Source organism: Metopolophium dirhodum, chromosome 1, assembly GCF_019925205.1.
Source record: "Metopolophium dirhodum isolate CAU chromosome 1, ASM1992520v1, whole genome shotgun sequence".
NCBI lineage: Eukaryota > Metazoa > Arthropoda > Insecta > Hemiptera > Aphididae > Metopolophium > Metopolophium dirhodum.
This window is the reverse complement of record NC_083560.1, coordinates 116,192,364-116,217,400: the sequence shown is the minus strand read 5'-3', so window position 1 is coordinate 116,217,400 and position 25,037 is coordinate 116,192,364. Positions and strand designations below refer to the sequence as shown.

The 25,037-nt window shown below is 33.4% G+C and overlaps 1 protein-coding gene across 1 annotated transcript; it reads right to left on the bottom strand.

Moving 5' to 3' along the window:
• Positions 1-605: 605 nt before the first annotated feature.
• On the bottom strand, positions 606-1,475 carry LOC132952542 (uncharacterized). The gene has a single exon (XM_061024869.1). It carries the CDS (start codon positions 1,473-1,475, stop codon positions 606-608), a length of 870 nt encoding a protein of 289 aa, XP_060880852.1.
• Between the last annotated feature and the right edge of the window lie 23,562 nt (positions 1,476-25,037).

The following is a 25,037-nucleotide window of genomic DNA, read 5'->3' as shown; positions in this document are numbered from 1 at the left end:
TCTTGACGATGAAAAGTGTTCGGTGTACTATTGAAATCTATAAATGTCGACAAACTTATCAAGTACAGATAAGATATTTTACAAAAACTCACTTATGTGATTTGATTTTATCTAATTTTAAACATTCGATAATAACATTGGGTATTTTAAACATTATCTTGGTTTAATTATAATTTGATTAGCAGGCGCACACAATTTAAAATAGGAAATTCACATTCGTCGCATGGTTATACATTATAGTATTTATACATACTTATGTCCTATATACATCATATTATACATCAACATTATTTGTCACAAATTTCTGTATAACTATACTACATTTCTTTTTTTTTTTGATTGTGAATGATGATTTTAATTTATTTTACAACTGATTTGTGAATACCAAATTATTATATATTAGGTAATAATAATAATGAACTTAATAAACAGTAATTACAAGTAAAGATTTACGTATTTATTTTTCATAGAAATGTAAAGTTTATAATATTGTGGAAAATTGATTTATACCTAGTAGAACATTATAATAATAAAAAAAATGACAAATAAATAAAATAGTTTTTATAGAGTGTATATTATATCAACATTTTTGCAAATAAAAGTAGTTAGTATTTACCCCTAGAAACACTATCCGATTGCCATGGTACGCTTCCCACTGTGTTAAAATAATCTGTGTACTTTTGTCTTACACAAAAAGCATTTGATCCACTTCTAGTGTTGTTGTTGGTTAATGGCAGTAATTGATTTTCCGGCATTTCATTTTCACTACTATCGCCTTGCATATTATTTAAAATTATTGTTTCATTTCTTAAGAAATTGTGTAATACACAAGCTGCTTTTACAACATTATCAACACTTTCAATTTTAGTTTCAAAAGGTCTTCTAAACACTCGGAATCGTGATGCCAAGATTCCAAAAGTGCATTCAACGGTTTGCCGTGCTCGAGAAAGTCTATAATTAAAAACTTTATTTTGAAAATTGTTTGTCACACTTCTATTTGGATAAGGTCGCATAATATTTTCACTTAGTGGAAACGCTTCATCTGCTACAAAAGCATAGGGTAATATTTGGTCATAATCGGTTAAAGCTGCTGGTGGTGGAAGTCTTAAAGTTTGTTTATTAAGTTTTTTTGCTAACGCACCACTCGAAAATATATTTGCATCACTGAATCTTCCCATAGAACCTATATCAATACTAATAAATTTGTAGTGAGCGTCAACTATTGCCATTAAAACCACGGAAAATGTTTGTTTATAATTATAAAATGAAGTTCCGCTTTTGGGTGGTTTTTTAATCACAATGTGTTTGCCATCTAGAGCGCCAATGCAGTGTGGAAACTGCCATATCTTTTCAAAATCATTTGCGATCAATTTCCACATTTCCATTGTGGGTTCTGGTAAATATATTGGTTGCATGTTGTTCCATATAGCAGTGGCCACTTCATTTATTATCTTTGAGACAGTTCGATCCCCCATTCTATAACTATATGCTATACTTTTGTAACTATCTCCTGAAGCTAAATACCTGTAACCAACAGAGAAAACAGTTTTTTTAATAAAATTATTTTTACATTTTACTACTAAATTTTACTACTTAATCAAAGAGATGTGAAATTTGCAGTTAAACAATTTCGGTTAACTAAAAAACGAATCTGAGTGAAAACGGTCGGTCAGTCGCTCCGCTCAGAATATTTTATTGTTTTTACAGGTGAAACAGTGAAAACCATGTGGACCAAACTGAGGAACTGCCACAGAGATGCTCTACGAAGGCAAAAAAAAAATGTTTAAAAGTGGAGCTGGAGCTGAGACAGTTAGACAGTGGAAATTCCAGAAACAAATGGAGTTTTTGTTGCCATACATGGAGAACAGAAAGCGAAGTGCCAATATAGTTGACAGTGATGATGAACAATCCGACAATGCAGACACTGAAGTTAGTCAAATTTTAGAGAAACCGCAGACGCCAATCTTGGAGAATCATTATGAACTGGAAGAAGATAATGAAGTGAGCAGCAACAAGGAACGAGAAGATTCTGTTGAAAAATTAAAAGATACTCCTTCGTCAGCTGTAAGGAAATTTACTTTCAAAGAACCACAGAAAAAAATGAAAAAAAATGATATAAGCACCTTAATTCAACAGTCTATAGCGAATCGCGAACAACGAGCCAAAGAAAGATCTATTGAACGCCAAAAATTGGTAGACCTCAAAACTCCAAATGATCCGCTTTACCATTTCTTTATGTCCATGTACCAAACTACTTATAAAATGCCACCAGCGTCTCAACTTACTATAAAAAATAAATTATTTGAAGTTGTTTCGCAAGTAGAGTCTGATCTTTTGAATTCTCAACAAAATAATGCTTTTCAAGAACTTAACTCACAACAGATACAACAAAATATCTACAGTCGACCTCAGTCTTTTTCTACGTGGTCATACGGAGAAAGTTCATGTGCAGGTACTTCTCGCGACAGTTCAGTTTCTGAAAATGTTGGGAACCAAGATGATATTGTTAATTATATAAATACTTATACAGAATAATTTTTTTTAACTTTATTACATCAAGTTATTATTTCTAATTATCTAATATTATAATATTAAGTATTGACTTATACAGCATAATTTTTTTAATTTACTTCAGAAGATTAATAAATATGATTTACCATATTAATATAAAATAAAATCATTAACTAAAGGATCGTGTTTTTATTTGGGGTTCTTTACTTTGTTGTTAAAATAAAATTTACAAAATTGCAATGCTTAGGCCTTATTGTATAGTAATAATGTAATTATTGTTTATTATAATTTGATTGTTAAAACTTCAAATACATTTTAAAAAACTTACCTTAAAAAGACTGCCAGTTTTTCTTCAGGTTCAATCGGCTTTTGAGCATAACACCCAAATGAATAAATAGTATCTCGTATTAAATGAAGAACTTCATTAAATTGATTTCGGTCCAGGCGAAAGTAGTTCAAAAATTGTTTGTCAGAAAATTCCGACGACAAATTGAATTCACCGTGACTTTGTCTTTTTTTCATAAAATTACTTTTCCACGTTTGGGTACGCTTTCCAGCTGTGTTCAGCGGACGTGGCCCTGGTGGTGTCTAGTCATGTTGGGGAGACGTGGGGGGACTGAAGTACATAAGGCTGACCTCCATGTCTTCGGTGTCAGCCATGCCTGCGGCCGTCTCTCCTAACAGGTCCACCTCCTCTTCCGGGGATATTTCCATATCCGCGGTTTGGGGGGTCGCGGCTGTTAGTTGTTCCGTGGTTCTGGTTGCTCCGGAAGTGTGGCCACGGTGAGGTCTGGTGTCGCAGGCTCTGGCTGTGACGGGGCGGGGGTTGCTGTTGACGTTTTTTAAAAACTTTATACGATCTCCGTCACGTAAAAATTCTTCCCAAAATTGAAACAAATGCTCCTAAAAATAAATACAATTTAATTAAAAATCAAAAATATTATTATTATAATATATTTTTCTCTTAGACCACAAGACTGCCCTCAGATCATCTTGAACAACTCTACTATTCCGCATTGCACCCAAGTTAAATATCTCGGTCTTACACTCGACAGAAGACTTACTTGGGGTCCTCATCTCAAGGACAAACGCAAAAAATTAAACAGCAGACTTCACCTTCTCAGACCCTTACTAAAATCCAACATCAGCATTCAAAACAAAATTCTCATTTACAAATGTCTCCTCCGTCCCATCTGGACATACGGCATCGTACTCTGGGGCCCAGCGAAAAAATCCAATACTCAAACGATTCAAGCTTTTCAATCAATTTGTCTCCGTATCATTGCCAAAGCTCCCTGGTTTGTTACGAACAAATTACTTCACGACGACCTTCAAATCAAAACCATCCATGATACAGCCACCAATTTTTACAAAAGGTTTCACGGGAAACTTCTTAAGAACCGCAACCACCTCATCACTCAATTGGCCTCAAAAACTCTTCCTGACAACCCTCCACGACGTCTCAATCGCAACTGGTGCAGAGATCTTCTTAACATGTAAAATACATTAATTATAGTACTCATATAAATTTTATTTCATTGTAAAAGGTGACTCGACTGCGAGTCTTCCTACACGTTACTCAAAGCCTTTTTTCTCTTTATATTATTTATTTTGCCATATCATATTTACTTATTGTATAATGTAATATACAGATTGTAAATTTTCAATAAACGCCATTTATATAAAAAAAAATATATATTATTATTATGTACCTATTTACTAACTTGTTTTTGTTTTTCAATTGGACGGATTATATTTTGAATTCCCTTATGGTACTGGTTCATACGTGTCACTGTATCGATATGAATATTTCTTAAAACATCAATAACCATAAATACAGATGGATTCGGAGAATAAAATTCAGAATTAAACCCTTGGTGAAATCTTTCAGCTCCATTTGTAGTCCTTGTAGTTATTTTTGCACTGATTGGATGGGTCCAAATTTCCATTGGGAATTGTCCTTCAATGTAGGTGTAAAGAATGTAGTCTCCAAATGCAGAACATGCATCTTGTGGACATATGGACATTAAATCAATGAATGCCTCAGTGAGTTCATGTACTGGTAAAAATGGTAATCCAAAAAACATTTTTAGCCACTCACCAGTTTCATTTTGATTAGCATTATAATATTATGATTGTCGAAGGTTATTGTTTGATTAGATTTTCCGCCATAAAGCTTGACCAAAGTGGAATCTACAGCCTTTAACTGTTACTCCAGAAAATATGTTTTGCACAGCCATATGAGCAGCCATCTCAAAATCGAGATGGATAATGTTTATATTTAAAACTTGTCCTAACTCCAAACATATATTTTTAATATTGACCCACATTTTTAAGTAACACGATTCAGTTTTAGAGGGTAAAAAACAATGTACTAAAGGAAAATAATAATTTCTGCTCCATCCGTGTATAGTATACAGTTGATAAAAATACTTTAGTTTGTATGTAAAAGTACCGTCAGCCAAGTATTCATCACAATGATTACATAAAAATTCAATATTTTTTTTACACGTAACAATAATCATTTCATCTTTTTTGTACACGAAGGTCATTTTTTCATTTTGACAGGTTAAAATATCGCTATTTGAAACAAAGTTTAGAGCGTCCTCCAAACTTTTCGGTAAAGTTGGTAAAAGTTTCCTACGTTTATTATACATCGACTTCCTTATTAAGTTTACGTCATTGCTTCCTATTACTTCATTATTCTCAATGGATGATACCTCTTTCAGTATTATTTTTCGTGGTCTTTCATGAATGTCATTACAAGCCTTGCGTTTACATACATTACGTACCTTTTGAATTTGAATTTTCAAAGTTTCCACCTGTTCATGTTTGTGTGTGTTATTAATTTTTAGTATATTTTTGAATTGACTGCATGTTGTAGCCGTGGATGTACAATTTTTAATATAACACCGCCAAACCACATTTCCACTAATATTGACTCTAAATTTTCTGTATTTAAAATCGTCAAGTAATAAGCACTTGCCCCCTTTATTACTTTCAATAATTTTAAAATCCATAATAAAATAATTAAAAATATTAACGTTTTAACACTATATAGACGTAGTAGGTACACTAACCGACTCGAGATCGACTAATAACGAGTGACAACTAAATACTTGATTATTGAATTGTACATATCTTATAATCTTATCTTTTCACTATTTTCAATAAAAATAGTGTGCGGTTTTAACCCACTATAAATGTACGGTAATTTGTTATACAATGACCGATAAGCTGTGCGGTTTTTGGCTATTGACCTTTTTAGGGTCAAAATCAAAAGTGTGCGGTTTTTGGATGCAACCTAGCGTGCGTAGACCTTTTTTTAGTTCCTGGTTACGGCGTTCGACTGGGTTGGCCCTCGGGTGATATACCGGAGTTGTCCAGCCCTCGGCTCCCCACTGTTCGATCGCTTTACGCATATCGTTTGCTACGAACTGTGGGCCGTTGTCGCTTAAGCACACACGGGGGTATCCGAAACGTGAAAAGAATTCTCGTTCGAGCGTTTCAGTTATTGTTTTTGTAGTGGCTGTTCCGAGGGGGTATGCCTCGGTCCATCTACTAAACAGATCCGTGGCGACCAGTATATATTGTTTTCCCCTACTCGTACGCGGGTAGGGGCCCATGAGGTCTATGCTAATCACCTCCCAGGGGTGTCGGGGTATTCTGGAAGTCACGGGGTCATCTGCGCGCGTGTTTAGTGGTTTGGTACACGCGCATATGTGACACGACTTGACGTACAGTCGGATGTCGTTTTTTGTCCTTTCCAAAAAAACCGTTGTTTTACCTCTCTGTACGTTTCTTTCCAGCCCGGGTGGTTTGCGAGTACGTGATCGTGGTATGTCCAGATCACGTTCTGCGTCTCGTCTTTTGGGATGACTACGGGTGTGTGTTCTTGACTTAACCCCTTATTCACACACACCCACAAATGTTCAGTTAACATTATTTTAGGTAGATATTACCTTCCTCTAAATTATTTGGTGGATTATCAACTTCTGCAGTTGGATGATTTACTAATGCCAGAATATTATCAGCTGGTACTGGATTAGTCACCTCATCTCCTGAAATGTTTTTATGTAAAATAAGAACGATTTTTTAAATATCCATGTATAAAAGTATTACTTTCAAATAATTTGACATCTGGGTCCAATATGTTCTTTCATTGTGATTTTGTTTAGATGCTGTGTGAGATGAAACAAACAAATTATTTGACTGGGTATTTATTTTATTTCTTAAAATAAATAATTAACAAACACAAGATAATAATGTATACTTAAAGAAAAATAATGTATCAACAGTACATTTCATAAAGCAAGTATACAAATTAGTGATGAAATGTGCATTTTATTTTGGTAAACCTATTCTAAATCAGAGACATCTATATTCTTGATAACAATTGTCAAGTTGGTACATGCACCAACACGGTACCAACATGGTACCACACACAACATGTGTATATTATAATTATTCATGTAAAATTTTATTTTTAGATTATGAATTAAAAAACCTATAACAAAAACAAAAATAAATAATTAATGCTGTATTGTACATTTTATCAAAATATATTTCTTTTGTTTGAGTTGCTCATCAATATAACATACCGTTGTTACATGTACCTACTATTAATTTTTTTGTATTGTGCTTTTAACTGTTGTTTTTTCTGTAAAATATATTATAATATACCTCTACATATTTTATAATATTATCTGTTGAATTAACATTGATTTATTTGTTTTAATAAATATGGATATTGAGGGATTCTTATATATAAATGTACCAAGACTACTCAAGATGGTAAACGGTAAGATATAAAAAAATGGCATAGTTATATGAAATTATTAATAATTATAATAATTTTCAGTTACTATGAGCTAGACTGGAGAGATGAAACTCAAAGTATGTTTATAAGACCATTTTATAAATCTTAGGGCAGCAATTTTAAACATTAATGATGAAAAATAACAACTTAAACTGAGTTACCAAATAAACCTAACCAGTAACCAGTATACCAAATCACCTTGTATAGCAGATTTTTTTGTTTTTTTACATGAAGGGAAAATGTTTTACTTATAAGCAGGGCTAGGATTTGTATGCAACAGCATGTTTTTTTTGTGACTTCTAATTATTGATTTTGTCAGTAATGTCCACGAATCACCTCAGGATGAGATAAATGGTGGTGTTTTTATTTTGCATGTTTTTGCATATTTTGGATAAAATGCATATTAATGCATATATAGAATAAAATGAATATATTGCATATTTCGATTATAAAAATGCGAAAAATGCATGTTTTATATTTTGTAATTAATATTTATAATTTAATATTAATATTTCGTATTTAATTCTAGCTCTGGTAATTAAAGTATAAATCTTGGTTTTTTTTGTCAAACACTAATTTTATTTTTATAAATACAATCCTATGGTACAATAGGTATGCGATTAAAGATTAAATAGTTTGACGGAAAAAGATAAACACAATTAATAAAAGTTTGTCGGTCAATATAAAATCTAAGATAAGATATAATTTGTCCGGTATTATAGTGTATTACACACAATCCCACGTAGTAGTGTAGTACAGACCGTTCAACTGTCCGCGCATCATGGTTTATTAGTATTGTGTAAAATTATTGTGATTTTTATTTAAAAAATGCCGAAAGTCAAAAATGAAAGTGCCAAATGACGACAATTTGTTGAAGAATTTTCAATGTTTTGAAAACCGACGGTAAAGTACTGTATTGTATAATTTGTGATCAGCCGGTACCTGTTACAAAACGGTTTCAAGTACTTCAGCATTTAAATACAAATAAACACCAAAAACATAATAATTTAGTAGAGAAATCAAAATAAACATTTATTAAAAATACATTTGAAAATCTAAATAAACAACAATCGTTTGCTTTTGATTTATGTCAAGCTATGCTTGAGTCTGATATGCCTCTTTGGAAATTAAACCACCCGTCGTTCAAAAGTTTTTTAGAGAAATATACCGAAAAATCTGTTCCCGATCAGTCAACAGTACGTAAAAATTTCGTTTCTACCATTTATGAAAACACTATTTCACGTATTCGTCTAGAAATTAGTGATGGACCGATCTGGGTCTCACTAGATGAGACAACAGATATTGACGGTCGGTTTGTATGCAATGTTGTTATCGGTCTTCTTCACGACGAATATTATTCAGAGCCATGGCTATTAATGAGTGAGGAACTTTTTAAGTGTAATTTTCAAACTGTTGGTAAATTATTTAACGATGCCATGCAATTATTATGGCCGTCCGGAGTCAAGTATGACAATGTTCTTTTGTTTGTAACCGACGCTGCACCATATATGGCGAAGGCAGCTGACTCTTTAACTGTGCTATTTCCGAATCTGATACATTTAACATGTTTAGCCCACGGAATTCATAGAGTTTGCGAGACTATAAGAGCCGAATACACTACAGTTGATAAAATGATATCCAATGTAAAAAAAATATTTTTAAAAGCTCCAAGCCGAACACTTAAATTACGTGAAATGTTTCCAAATTTACCTTTACCTCCAAAACCAGTGTTGACAAGATGGGCAACGTGGTTGACTGCAGTAACGTATTATGTAGATAATTTCAATTCAATTAAATCTGTGATCTCAGAATTAGATGACGAATCAGATTCGATAAAAAAAGCTAAAGAATTATTTGATAATCAAAATTTTAAAAATGATTTAGCATATATTAAAAGTAATTTTTGCTTTTTATCCCAAGTTATAATTAAACTACAAAACAAGAGTTTAACACTTCATGAAAGTCTACAGATTATAATAAACGCAAGGGATCGACTTCTTGAGTGTAACGGAAGAGTCGCAGATAAAGTTAAGAACAAATTATCCTTGTTTTTACAAAAAAATAAAGGATTTAAAACTCTACAATCAATAAATAAAATATTAAATGGTGAATCGGATGAGGACAATTTCAGTTGTAACCTAACACCAGGACAAATGTCTTTACTTAAATACGCGCCAACTACATCATGTGAGGTTGAACGTAGCTTCAATCAATACAAAGCCATACTACGATCTAATCGCCGAGCATTCATTTTCGAAAATTTGAAAAAATATATGGTTGTAGCATGTAACACACGTAGTCAATGCGAATTATAAATTTTATTAATTTTAAATTATTTTATTTTATTTTTAAGACAAACAGCCAACCTGTATTTCAATAAATAAATCTTTTTTTTTGTAACTATATTTTTGTGGTTATCTTATAAAAATTAAAATGCATATTTTTGCATATTTTGGTAAATAAAATGCATATTTTACAATTTTTTATTACATACAAATCCTAGCCCTGCTTATAAGTTATAACTCTTATTACATAACACCTATTATTTTGCATAGTTTATTAATATCATATAGGTACTTACTACTCTTCTTATCAATAACAATTTATTAATTTGTATACAAATTAATGAATAAATCATTATAATATTGCTAGGTTCTGATGAAGAACAGGAACTAGTGAATATTCCTGATGTTCCATTACCAGCTGCTGAGGTCAATCTCCCTCCCATAGGTGATATTCAAGCTGCTGAGGTTTATATACCAGTCGGTATTCAAGAAATAGCCGAGATTCCTGATGCTGGAGATGCTATAGTGGAACTACCACAAGTTGTTGCAGAACCAGATGTCAACATTGTAGAAGGTAATACCTATGGAATAAAAGTAATTTTTTATCCAATTATCTCATAGGTACCATTGTCTTTTGATATTATAATAGTAGGTAAACATTATCATAAAACGATTAAAATAATACTAATTTATTACATACCTAAGTACCTTAACAATTTATTCTTGAATTTAAATCCCATGTTCTATATTATTATACTGTATTATTTCTAGATGAAAACGGAGCAGATTTTGTTATACCAGAGGATCCTGGAGATGCTATAGTGGAACTACCCCATGTTGTTGAAGAACCAGATGTCCACATTGTAGAAGGTAATACCTATGGAATAAAAGTTATTTTTCATCCAATTATATCATAGGTACCATTGTCTTTTGATATTATAATAGTATTATATTATCATAAAATTATAATTAATTTATTACATACCTAGGTACTTTAACAATTTGTTCTTGAATTAAAATCCATTCTATATTATTATACATTTCTAGATGAAAACGAAGCAGATTTTGTAATACCTGAGGATGCCGAAATGGCTTTTTGGCAAAATTTTATGATTGAAGATGAGATAGAAGTTCCGTTTGTACCAATACCACAAAATCTTTTGGAACTTTACCCACAAGGACAAGATGAAGATAATATTTGTGTGGTGTGCAGAGTGGCCCCCAGGACACATGCACTTGTTCCTTGTGGGCATAGGGTTCTTTGCGTTGATTGTTTGTCACAGCTGCAAACACAAAAATGCCCAGTGTGTAGCAATGAGTATAGCATTGGTATACGCATTTGGTAACAGAAATATATACCTAAGTAGTTCCAATGTAGTATTAACTTTAAATCGTGATAATCTAATACTAATACATGGACTTAAAAAAAAATGTTTATTTTCCAGAGAAACAGCAATTATAAAAGTTCCTTAATTGATTAAATTGTTTTTAATTATTATTTATTTGATGTAAGGTCAACACAAAAATCCAATTGTTCATGCCTTGAGAAAATCAAAGTTCTATTAGTGAACTGTGGTTAATTTAAGCAATATTTACATAAAGATACAATAGAAACCAGCTACTTTATAAACTGTTATCATTTTTTATTCTCTTTAAAATAAAGTCGTAAGTCCCAATCGACATTCGGAGGTATTCGAAAAATTTAGTTGGTGATTTTCTTAAATCAGCATACAAATGATGGAGCTCTCCATACATTTCCCGAGTGCGGTTAATTGGATGAACGCCAACTCTTTTTTTTTTTAACATTTTACTTCGTAAAAACGGATTGTCTAAGATTAAAGAGACGTTCCACTGTGATGAACGACATTTTCACAGAACAGATGAACTACAACTGTAAAAATTGGGCAAATGTATATTTGTCGTTGAATGAAAAACAGCATGCCGCTGAAAAATAACGCTCCTCAATGTATACACATAGACGCTCACCGCTCGCCGAGCGACGCCACCACTGACGCTGCCGCTCGACGCTCGGCGCTCCCCAATGTACACGCGACCTAACAGTCACAATACCTGTAAACATGGAGACGGTGGCGCTATCTCTTGCCGAAAATGGGAATCAGTCTGCCCGTAAACTATCGATGCAATTAAACATTTCAGATAGGTGCCTGCGTCGCATGCTGAAACGAATGCATTATAAAGTTTATCGCCCGCGTGCAAGCATTACAAGAGGATGACTTTGATCGCCGGCTTGAATTTTGCGAGTGGTACCTTGACTGCTTAAAAGAGGGCCCGCAGCTCTATCATAAGATTTTGAGAATGCTGAGTTATTATCTCATTATGAAAAAATTAGCAATGTTTTTACAGGCCAATCAAAAACAATTCAAAATGAAATTATACACTGTGTTTATGAATACATAATTGATGTCATAAAATCTGATATTAATGATATTCATTTTTTTGCTGTTATATCAGATAATACAACTGATATTGTGGAAAAATCTCAATGTGCAATTACTTTGAGATATGTAAAAAAAACTGGTGAGTTAAAGGAGAGTTTTTTAGGTTTCCATGATGTGAGTAGTAGCAAAACTTCTGAATCTCTTTTTAATTTAATAACTATTTTTTTTTTATAGTGTGTTAGATCCATATAATTTTAGAACTAAGTTGATAGCACAGTGTTACGACGGGGCCAGCGTTATGGCTGGTCATGTTAGTGGTCTTCAAAAAAGAATTAGAGATGAAGCACCAATTAATGCTCTATTTACTCATTATTGTGCACATCGGTTAAATCTAGTTTTACAACAAGGAAGTTATTGTGTGCCCCAATCTCGAATATTTTTTGCAACCCTTTTAGGAATATCTGTATTTTTTAAAAAGTCTCCAAAACGAACATTTGTTTTGGATACAATTATTGGCAAGCGTATACCTATAGCTAATGAGACTCGCTGGTGCACACGATAAAAAATTTTAAATTTTGTTGTTTCAAATTTAGATAAGTTATTAGAAGTAATGGAATGTATTAGAGATAACCCAGAGTCAGGAATGTAGTCTATAAATGGAGCTAAAGGTTTTATAAATAGCTTAAAAAAATTTGAATTTGTATTTTTCATGATGATATTATATAAAAACATTTTTAATATAACTGATACATTATTTTCAATTTTACAACTTAAATATTTAGATGTGGCCTATTGTGTTGAGCAAGTAAATTCAGCTATTAATAAAATAAAATTTTTAAGAAATGATGATCAGTCCATTTTTTTTTTTTAATGAAGCAAAAAAATATAATTTTCTTAAACGGTCAGAAAGGTTATCTGAAGCTGAAACTCTAAATAAGTATAAAATGTTATAATTTGAAATATTGGATAATATTATATTTGAATTGACTGACCGTTTTCAAGAGATCTAGCGAAACCACAGCAAAGGTGGTGAGGCCTGTGAGTTTCGCTGGGCGTCGCGGGGTTGACAGACCGCGGTGCTTGCCGAAGGCCGGGGCGTCCACGTCGCCGGCGGATAGATTAAGGTGACGCGTCGGGTGATTACTTCTCCGAACATCCCTCATGAGTACCTTGACCGATAGATGGTTTGCATTAGCTATGTGCAAAGATGTGTTCCTGGCGGGAGAGATCAAACCGAGTGGATGGGAAGGCGTACCCGCGATCTGGTCGCGGAGGAGCAGAGATCTGGATTCAGTCAACCGCTCGCAAATGACCCTGCTCTAGAGGGAGGACTCCGACGCTGTGCACCGGAACCAACCTCGACAGCACGGCGCCGCCAAGCGGCAAAACTTGAACGCACCAGCCCGTCGGGCCGGCAAACGCAGTTTGTCGTCAAAACAAGCACAATTTGCTACCGTAAGACTGAAACCACCGATGAGTGGGCGGAGCCAGGGACCACATACCTGAACTAAGACCCGCCGTCGCCGTAAGAACGGCAAAAGAAACTGCGGTGACGACGGCGACGGCGGGCTCGGATCCCCCGTTGCTGCGCGGAAACCGACCGTTACAAACATCACGAGGCCACCAGAACTCTGAAGGCGGCAGAGCGAGGGCAAGTTCGGGGGACCGCTGGTTACAACGGGCCGGTGTTCCCGCGTCCTCACGGGTGAAGCGCCCGCCGGTCGGGGAGGGGCTGGCGGGCCCCTGGAGCGGTCCGACCTAGGTTGCTGAAGGGCATCGAGGTAACCCCGTGAAGACTTACTGGTACGTCCACCCGCCTGGCAAGGACGACCCAACCGGGTCACGACGAGTCAGGCGGGTGGACTGACCAGTACAAGTACACACCTGCTACCGACCGCGCTAAGACGAGTCACGTTGAGAAACTGGCTGACTAATCTGGTCCGGGAAAGGGGCAGGCGGGGTACGGTCTTACGAAGCTAGCCCTAGAGCTTCGAGTTAACTAAACTGTAATCACAAGGGCTCGGGGCAGGTCAAGCTTGGTGCTAGCGAAATGACCAAGGACCTCCGAGTTCCCTGGGCCACTTGTACCTTCCAGGGTGGCAATCCGGTGGTTTAGAGCACGCTAAGTCACAAAAGGTCTGAAATGGGTAGGAAGGCGGGGTGGGCGCCCGAACAAGGCTACACCCTCGAGCGCCCTCATGAAATGCTTACTCATGATTGTGCAGAATCGTGCGAAGCGAAAAAGAGCCGCGGGATTGAGACCGCGGCTGACAATGTTCTGCCTGGGCGCAGGACTGGGTGGATGACAAATGGCCGGAAGGCGTCTTCGCACCCCCGGGTCACCTAAGGACCCCGTCCCGATCTCAACGCCAGTGGAGGGCGCATCTCCAAATCGAGCTTCCCGGGGTAATAGGAAGCACCTGGAGGTGGTCTCAGAGACTTACCGGTGGTGACGGGGAAGGATCATCAATGAAGGAAAAGAGGACTGGCTAGGCAGTTTTCAGCAGACCAGCTACTCCAACAGTATACCCCAGAGATGGACAGCTTGCCAAGCGCAGGTCCTCATGGATCGCAGAGCATCTGCTTACACATACGACTGCCCGCCCGTCAACTACGAAAAAGCTCCGCGCTCAAGGTGCAAGCGATCGGCGAGGACCGAATCGCAGAGCGCGGACTCACGGAAAAACCAATAGCCGTGTTCCAGGCGTATCAACGCACTGAGGAAGGGCAGTCCTGACAGGCACGTCAAAAGACCTCGACGTGGGTCTCCGAATAAGGACGACCGAGGTGATGGAGGGTACCTTCCTTCTCTGCACGGGAACAAACTACCCGAGTGGGGGTACCATACCACCTGCGACAAACCAGTGGGCTTGAGTGAGAGGCGCCAGTACATGACGGGCGAAGCAGACGCGGACCTCTGCCGGCGCGCTGGCGCTTCTAGCACGAACCTGACTGAGAGTTCACGGGCCCGGCCAACTCGTGAACGAATACATGCAAGATGGAAGTCCGGCTGGGGGACACCCACCAACAAGCACCCAAACCCGAGCATTCGGTACGGACACGGCACCCGGCAAAAGAAAACCGGAAAAAGGTCGCACCGCAGCAGCGTAAAAACTGTTCCGATGCCGACGCTAGTGGGAAAAAAGTCGTTGTGAGTACATTGAATAACGGATCCTTAAATCTCATCCCACGGGCGACGAGGACAGCCCCACTGAAAACCCGACATTGCTAACGCCCGAACGGTATCAGTGCCCGTCGAGCTTTGTGGCGTGCGTCTAGCAGACGCGCGCGTGTACCTCGCGTGCTCGCGCTCGCCGGCCACGCGTTCGCGACTCATGTGGATGGCCTTGCGGGGGCTGTGGGAGTAGCGTCTTAGTAGAAGGGGAGCTATTTGACTGGGTCAAATCCAGCGCTCGCCGACGCGGTTAAACGAAACCCACTGATCTATCTCGAACGAGAGCAGCCGGCGGGGGACCGCCAGCCTGACGCCTGGGCGCCCTGACGTAACCCGTCAGAGGGATGTGACCGCGTCATCCAAAGGCGTGAAGGAGCCGCCCTCGTGATAAATGGCTAAAGGTGTAAAAACCCCCGAGGGAATGATCTTATACTCCCCGTCACACAGTGGTTAGTAATGACCGTTTCAAAGACTTAAATAAACTAAAATTTTTATCTCTAGTTGATACTTCCAAATTTAAATCATACAAAACTGCTTTATGAAGGATTTATTTGTTTAACTTTAATATATAAAGAGATATTTGATACAGATCAATTGAAAAATGAATTGTCAGTTATTTACTTTGATGAGCAATTCCATACCAAAGTATTCAACAATGTGTGAAATTACTAAAAGAGTTTGAAGATTGGATTATTAAAAGAAGCATATAAACTATTTTGTATTGTTTTGACTATACCATCCACCAGTGTATCTGTTGAAAGAAATTTTTCATGTTTAAAACGCATTAAAAGTTATCTAAGAAATTCTATGACAGAAGAAAGATTATCTTCCTTAGCTACAATCTCTATTGAGAAGGATCTAATAAACACTTTATCAAAAAATGATGAAAAATTCTATGAAAAAATAATTGACAAATTTACATTACTCCAAGGCAGAAGAATAGATTTAATTTACAAAACATAATATAAAAAAAGATTTATTTTTATAATATTTTTGTTTTTGTTATAGTATATGAGATTTATGAAATAAGTATTTTATTTTTTTTATGTTTATGACATATGAAATAAATATTATATGGTTTATTATTAATATATTTTTAAAGGTTAGAATTAATTAATATTAATTGAGTTATATTAAAAGTGAACTTGAAACTCATTGTTATATTTTAACAGCATTTTTTCTCCCATACATTTTGAAAATATCTGCCTCACCCCTCAAACGGTGCACGAGCCGCCACTGATATAAACAAATTTTAAAAAAGCGGGTAAGTGGATGTCGCTCTGCTTTACTGTAGGTTAGGTACTATATTGTTATTATTTATTATAACCTGGCGGCCTGTAAGTTTAAATTAATATTGAAATATTTTTTTTTATTCGTGTCTATGGTGATACACAAAGCGTTAATTAATTGAAAATGTTGATAACTGCGAAGCTTCGAAAATTTTTTACAAAATCCTTCGTACATATCGTATGATAAAATTTGTTTTTCTTAATCATGTAAAAAACACAACATTTAACATGTACGAGACACGAGTCAATGGGGGGTGGTCCAGACTCCATGGACCCCCTCCCCGTAAATACGCCACTGTGTTCGATGGGAAAGTGAATCTATTTGGTGGATTGGGGAGATCAAGATTTATATTTTCAGTAGATTTCAAAAGCAACGGGAAAAACAAAAAAAAAATTAAGGAAAACAGTAATTTTACGTAAAATCTGCTTTCGACAAAATTGATTTTAGTTTTTGGTGTAATTCTATAACAAATGACTGTAGATACTTGAAATTTACATAATATGTTTATTTTATAAGTTCCGATACCTTCATGACAACATTTTCTTTTTTAGCTTTTTTTTTATACCTGTCAATACAATTTTATTTGTAGGGTCAAAAAGCGTGAAAATATAATACAAGGTCCTGATATATTGTTACAATAATAGCAGTTGAAGAATATTAAAAATAGATACCTATGCGAAATTTATTTTTATAAGCATTTAAAGTTCGAATTTTGACAAAGTTTCTCAAAATCTCGAAAATAATCAATTATTGTAATTAAAGAAGGCACTGGTCTAGTTGACCCCCGCCCAGGCGCGGCTCCAGAGACTTACAAAGGGGGAGGCCATTTTTTTCAGCTATCACTAAATTGCAAAGGGGACTTAGAGAATATTCTAACCGGGAACCTGTAAGTTTGTCAATAAATAATGTCTTGTATATACACATTATATTTGGTTTTATTTAATAAAATATTTATACAACAAACTCCAGCCTTCTTTTTTTTTGTTTAGAAAATACTTCTATTATTTCGTCCACTTTATCATACATATTAATATTTTGATGTACGTTTAGCAAGCATAAACTTGTTAAACGATCCTCGTCCATCCTTGATCGAAGCCAAGTTTTAACTCTGCGTAGAGTCGAAAAACTTCTCTCAGCCGATGCAACACTGACTGGGAGTGTTGCTAATATTTGCAAATACAATCTTATAGTAGGAAATATTTCATTATCACATTTTGTTAAGGCATCTAATGCTGTAATCGGTCGTTGGTCTGGTGTACATTTCTTCCATTTATGGATCCATAACATAACTTCACCTAGACATAAAAAAAAATTTAAAAAAAGCATAGGTATTGATTATGTTTGGTTATTTGTTATTAAGTAGATACCTTCTAATAAATCAGGAGTCATCAATTTAACTTCTGCATTTAATTTAGAAAATTTAGTTGCTACGTTTAAAATTCTTTTTATTAAATTTTTTTTCTCGCAGGAATCTTTGTCAGTTAATACTACAATTGTTTTAGGAATTAATAAACGTAAATCGAAAGCTTCTAAAGTACTGGTTGATAATCTCAAAGTCATATCTGTTTTCACAGTGTCCAATAGTGGTATGTAAATACTTCACAAATAATATTGTTCAGTATCTTTCGCTTGATAATTGCTACGATTTATTTGTTTCCCAACTATTCTAGGCATTCTTAAGTCAAATCCAATAACTGTAGCTAAGTCACTTGCATTTGAAAAAATTACTTTAAATTCAGAAACACAATTTTTACGTTTTTCCTCTAAAATTTCTTTTACCCCATCTATTGATGAAGAAGCATTTTTTAAGTCCAATGACGTTGATTGCAAAAGTCGTGATATTGGCATTGTTAGTTTAAGTACATCAACCATAGCTAATATACATATAATAAACTCACTATTGTTTATGGCTGACAACAAAATTGAAGCTTTGCTAGATGATATTCTTTCTGACCACATTGATACTTCAGTTAGTGCTTCAACAATCTAAACAAATTCATATTAAAAATAATTAATAACCAATATACATATAAATGTATGAATATAATATTACCTTAGGGAGAGCTGATTTAAATTGCAAGATACCATCATGCATCTCAATCCATCTGGTCTGGCACAAACCAGTTAAGGTTTTGCCAAGGATATTTTTCAAAACTAAATGTCTTTTTGCTGAAGCATTAAAAAATGAAATTATTTCTTTTAATGTTCCAATCGTATTTCTTACTGAAACTATTTTAGATGACTGAGCCAAAGAGTTGTTTAATGCATGGTTATAACAAGGGCAACGAACAGCATTTGTACACTGTTTTAAAATTTCTGTTACCGCTCCACAATCTTGCGATATCATCACACTACACCCATCAGTACCAATTCCAACACATAATTTTAAGTCAATCCCAAAATCTTTAGTTAAAACATCAATAACAATATGTCCAAGAGCATGTCCAGTAAGCTTTGACTCCCCGGAATTTGATTTATCTTCTTGTCTAATAGATTGGTAAGCATCCAAAAATGTCACAAAATCTTCATGAATTTCATTATTTATCACATACCTCAATACTAAAGTAAGTTGATCGGTGCATGAAATATCCGTAGTTTCATCAAACATTATCGAATATACACCAGCCTTTTTAACATTGTCCACAACATGTGTTTTAATAACTTTACCAATACAGTTTAAGATATCATTTTGAGTATTTTTCCCAATGTATGTTGAACGAGATGAAGTAGTTTCAATATGTTTTTTTAATTTTTCATCACCCGAACGTATTCGTAATCGAAGTAGTTCTCTGAAATTTCCTTCATTTGATGTAATAGATATATTGTCATTCCCATCAGTATCTATTAATGACCCATCATCTCTATGACCTCTCAGAGGAATATTCTGCCGACCACAAAATATTAATGACTCTATAATTGGGCGTAACCTTTCACGATTGTCTTTGATTTGTTGCACTCTTTGTGAACATACTTGATTAATAATGTCTTTTTCCGGACATAAGTAAGTTAGTAGAAAGATTTTTCCAGACTCAACAGCATTATGATGATATTTATTTCTTGAATGCATATTAAGCGTACCATCTTGGCCATCTAGTTTTGCAAATGTTATCAATGGTTTTTTAACAAGTATATTTAATTGATTATTCGATGCGGTAGAAGGCGCAAACAGAAAACAATATTTGCAAAACAATCCTCGACATAGATCTGACAAAACTAACCAGTTATATGATTTTAAATGTTTAAATGATGGATATCGTTTACGGGCTTTATTATTACGATTATGCTCAGAGTGTGGAAAAACATAATCTTCAGGTGGATACCAGTGATTTTCCAATATTGCTTTTTTTGTGTAATCATCAATGTTTGTTTTTCCAATGTAAAATCCAATATCTGGCTTCAGTAAAATTATATCTTCCAACTGCAAATTATAATTGTACTAATATTGTAGTTTTATAAAACATTTTAAAGTACACTGTGTAATATTATTGATTGTACATATTTACCTTGTTTTCACTGTTTGTTGGTAAATGTGAACTGCCTGAACTGGATGGTATTGATAATTCCTACAAATAAGTAATATAAGTAACAACTAATTAGTAATTAGTATATTAGATGCATTATGCATGTTAAAGGGTTACATAGGTAATAATTGTTATAGATTTTGAAAGATTGAATTTTGATGATGATTATTTAAAGCATTTTTTCCGTATAGGTATTAGGTATTTTTTTATTATTAAAATAAAAAAAAAATATTGAAGTACAGATTTTATACAAAGCTTGTTCAACTTTTGTCCCGGTAATCCAGTTTTGTAAACAATGTTATTAGTGCACTTTTTTTAATTCTATACACAGTACATTTTTAAAAATTATTTATAAACCACTAATTTAAAAATAATAAAGTATTATGAATTATGATATACACTTCAATATGATAGATATTTTAACATAGTAGGTACGTCGTACGTTGACAAAAAATATTTATATAATATATTTAATTTTATAATAATAATCTATGCTATTGTCTTTTAATGTTGATACATGTACTATGTTAAAATACCTATCATATTTAAGTATATATCATATTTTTTTTTTTTTTAAATTAGTGGCTTACAAATAATTTTTAAAAATGTACCATGTATAAAATTAAAAACAGTGTAATTCTGTGGTTGAGAGCCAAAACATGATATGTGCAAAAATTCGATTTTGAGGTTATGTATGATAAATGTTGTTTTAATTCTATATTTTATTGTGTCAAAATATGGTATCTGTAGCTCTAAAATCAAAGATGTTATAACAACAATTATAAATGATATCTTTTATTGGATGACAAATTATTTTGTGGCATTATATGATATTTCACTTATCAAAATTGATGTTTTTTTTTATTTGGTCAAAACCTGATATGTGCTGATTTTCGACGAGTATCATATTTTGTCCATTTCTATTTATAGCACTTATCATTGTTTGACACAAGCTATTCTTATTATTGTATCATGGTTTTACAATAATAATATTTATTATTTTCCCGCTATTGCTTTGTTTTTGCTCATTTAAAGCGGCAATAACCAATATCATGTACCTACTCATGTGTTTAAAAATTAATACTTCTACGAATGATAATAAAATTATATTTGTTCATTATTATCAGGCATCAGTATTCACTATTCAGTATATTTTCAGTTGTTAATGTTGTTATAATAATAATATATTTTTATTTAACGTAATTATTTATGAAGTGTCAAAATATATTATTCGTAAGTTTGTGAAAAGACGTGTTTGGTGTTCATTGTTCATGATTATAACAAAAGTATTATTATAAATACCTAAAATGTCGAGAAGTAAGAAGTTACTGACTTTAGCTTTAGCTAAAGATTCACAAAGTTTTCATGCAAACGAAGGTAGGTGTATTATTCTAAAATTTTAAATCATGTTTTTGATTATTATTGGTTTGTTTTATGTGCCATATTATATTATTATAGTTTTTATTAATTTAATTTAACATCTTGAAATTAAATACTATTAATTTATTATACATGTTATAGAATTATTGAAATTGCAAAATAATACTATTCACCAGAAAATAGCAAATAACAGTAATAAAAGTGAGTGTTAGTAAAAAATTTCAATTTAATAATTTTAATTTAAAAATATTCTAATATGTATGTATACTAATAAAATAATATATTATTCTACAAGTTCAAATTTATCTTTATTTGTATAGTGCATTTCTAAATTCATTAGACTAATATAGAGTATAAAAAATTAACAATATTATTATACTTGCAGAATAATAATTTTATTAGGCAATATAATATTGTTAAATGAGGGATAAGGATTTAATATATTTTTATTGTAGGTATTTAATTTACTTTCTTTTTGTATTTTCATACAGATTTCAGAAATGTAAATACTGATGTATTTAGCAGTAAAGATTTGCCATTGAAATTTCCTTACCAAAACACCGACAGTGAATATAATATAGGTATGTTAATTATAATATTATTATGTCTCGATATTTTAGACATAATGGACAATTAAAGTGATTGGTTTGCTGATAGCACGTTTAAAACATCGCCTTTAATACTTTCGCAAGTTTATACAATACATGTATTAATTAAGGAAAATATCATTATACCCACTATTTATGCTTTACTGCCGAACAAAACTGATGAAACGTATACAGATTTTAATGACCTAAAAAACATAAAAAAAAACATGCTCAACAAATTAAAAATGATCTTAAACTATTATGAAAAATTTATATTATTAATGAGTAATAAATATGTTGGTACCTACGGAATTGTTTAATTACTAATATTATGAAATATTCAATATAATTTAAATGAAAGATTTTGGTATAGTATAATTTAGTATTTCAGTAAAAAAACACTAGTAGGTATGTTAAAAAATTATAAGTATATTAAATGCTTTGTGAATTGGCTTTTGGAATTATACATTAATAAAAAGTTGTGAACAATTAAATTATAATGCTTGACCATGGTCAATAAACTAAACAGTAATGATAATACACTTAGTTTGGAATTACTATTCTCAATTAATACATGGGACAATGAGATGCGTGAAGTTAGCGGAAAAATTCGAGCACTAATTTCCGCTATAACACCATTATTTAGTGCTAAATTGGTGCTATTCAACTGTAGCATTTTAGAAATTAGTGCTATGGCCAGTAAAAAGTTATAAGGGGGCTTACCATTCTCCGCTAACTTCACGTAGCGGGATCAACACCAGCACCAAAATCCGCTATAGCACCGAATTTTAGTGCTCAATTAATGCTATTCGATGGTACCGCTTTCAAAATTAGTGCTATCTTTCCCTCCGAGTTATGGGGTTTTCAGTATTTCGTCCCAGCGGGTGCACCATCAGCACCAAAATCCGCTATAGCACCGAATTTTAGTGCTCAATTAGTGCTATTCGATGGTACCGCTTTCAAAATTAGTGCTATCTTTCCCTCCGAGTTATGGGGTTTTCAGTATTTCGTCCCAGCGGGTGCACCATCAGCACCAAAATCCGCTATAGCACCAAATTTTAGTGCTCAATTAGTGCTATTCGATGGTACCGCTTTCAAAATTAGTGCTATATTTCCCTCCGAGTTATGGGGTTTTCAGTATTTCGTCCCAGCGGGTGCACCATCAGCACCAAAATCCGCTATAGCACCAAATTTTAGTGCTCAATTACAGCTATTTGATGGTACTGTTTTAAAAATTATTCTCAAATTTTCTACTGAGTAATGATCTGTTTATTATTGTTTCCCCTTATACAATTTTGTAGTTTTAATTTTAATTTATTATTAGTGTCTCATAACTTTTATTCTTATAATTTTTTTTTATTAAATTTGTTTTGTATTTTACTATACAATACAAAATATAACTAACTTGACTTCTATTCGAGTTGTGTTAGTTGTCCAGACTTGTACTGTACTATACACTATTTCACTAAGGTAAGTGTTTTTTATTTTATTACTTTTTGTAAGATTTTCACTTATCATATTTTTATAATTATTATTAATTGTGTATTTATTATGTACCTATTTTAGACAAAACACCTAGAACTTAATTTTTAATTTTGTAAAGTGTTTATTACAAATATATTACAATTAATATGATAATTATATAGTAATAATATAATAATAAGGATGATAGAAAAACATTATACAAAGCATTTCAAAATTCTTTAGTATCATCAGATATAGAAATAGCTGGAAAATCATTTAAATTATGGAAGGAATATGTTCAGGTGATGAAAAGACAATATTTAATAAATACCCACAATGGAGGGATATCAATATGTTACCAATTATTGGAGACAAAAATAAATTTGGTGTTTTGCATTCAGAGAGGCTTCAATGCATGGACACCATACAAATAACTTCAGTGATAAATGCAAACTTGTGTCTTTAATTCGTGATTTTCAGATACAAGTTTACTAGACTATAGTCAATGTTATATTTAATATGCTATGCGTAGGTGAAACAGGTTATATATAAATTTTTACATAATATCCTTTGTAGTTATATTACTTTTAATTTAAATTATATACATATTGTCTGCAGTAGGTATAATAATATAAATTATTTTGACATAAAAAAAAACTTAAAATATGGTTATTGATTGCTTTACCAATAATAATTACCATATTTATTCCGTATACAGCATCAGTACCACTGCAACTGAGGTAGATGATCGAACTGCTTTTATTTTTTTATTGAGATCGTTATGGACCTGTAAGTTATTAAAAAAAAAACAATTAGTTCTTGTTTTTATTTAACTTATATCTTATATTGAAATAAAATTTTTGCACTCACTTCCCAATAAAGATGACTCCTTTTAGCATAGCAAATATAATGTCCTAGAGAAGAAATGCCATTTAATGGTGTATTATAGCCTACAATTCCTCTTAGCATTATAGATTTTTTATTTATTTCCACGATGTTTGGTATTTCACTTAACATGCAGTTAATAAATTCATTTGGACATTTTTGGTTTTTATCCGTTGAACACGAGAAAGACAAAATGTGTAGAGGTCCATAGAATTTTTCATACACTAGATTTCCATTGCACACGTCGTCATCAATGATTTCCTCACATATCTGGTTAGCAGATTCAAATTTTACATACTGGTCGATTTTTGTTTGGAGATGGTTAATAGATTCATCGTGAAATTGAAGAAGTATTGTTGGAAAACTTAACTCATTAATTTTTTTAGGACAATTGTTATTGGTACAAATCTTTTTTTCTATGACAGATCGTATATTTAATTTTTTTACAGCTTGTACTACATTGCAATCACAATTAATACGTACAACGTTATTTGGTAAGTCTTCTGTGGGGAAGATATTTCTTAGAATGCTAAGCCTGGAATTCAATACACTTTTTCCAATGTAATTATTTTTTGTGAGTTCAAGTGCTAATTGTACTACTGATTCAATGCCTCTATCGTTTTCAGTTAAGTTACGAAGGTGTATGCTGTCACAGTATGCAACGCCAAGAAGCTGTAAAAGTGAATCAAATCCGCACGTGTTTGACAATGTATAATTCTTC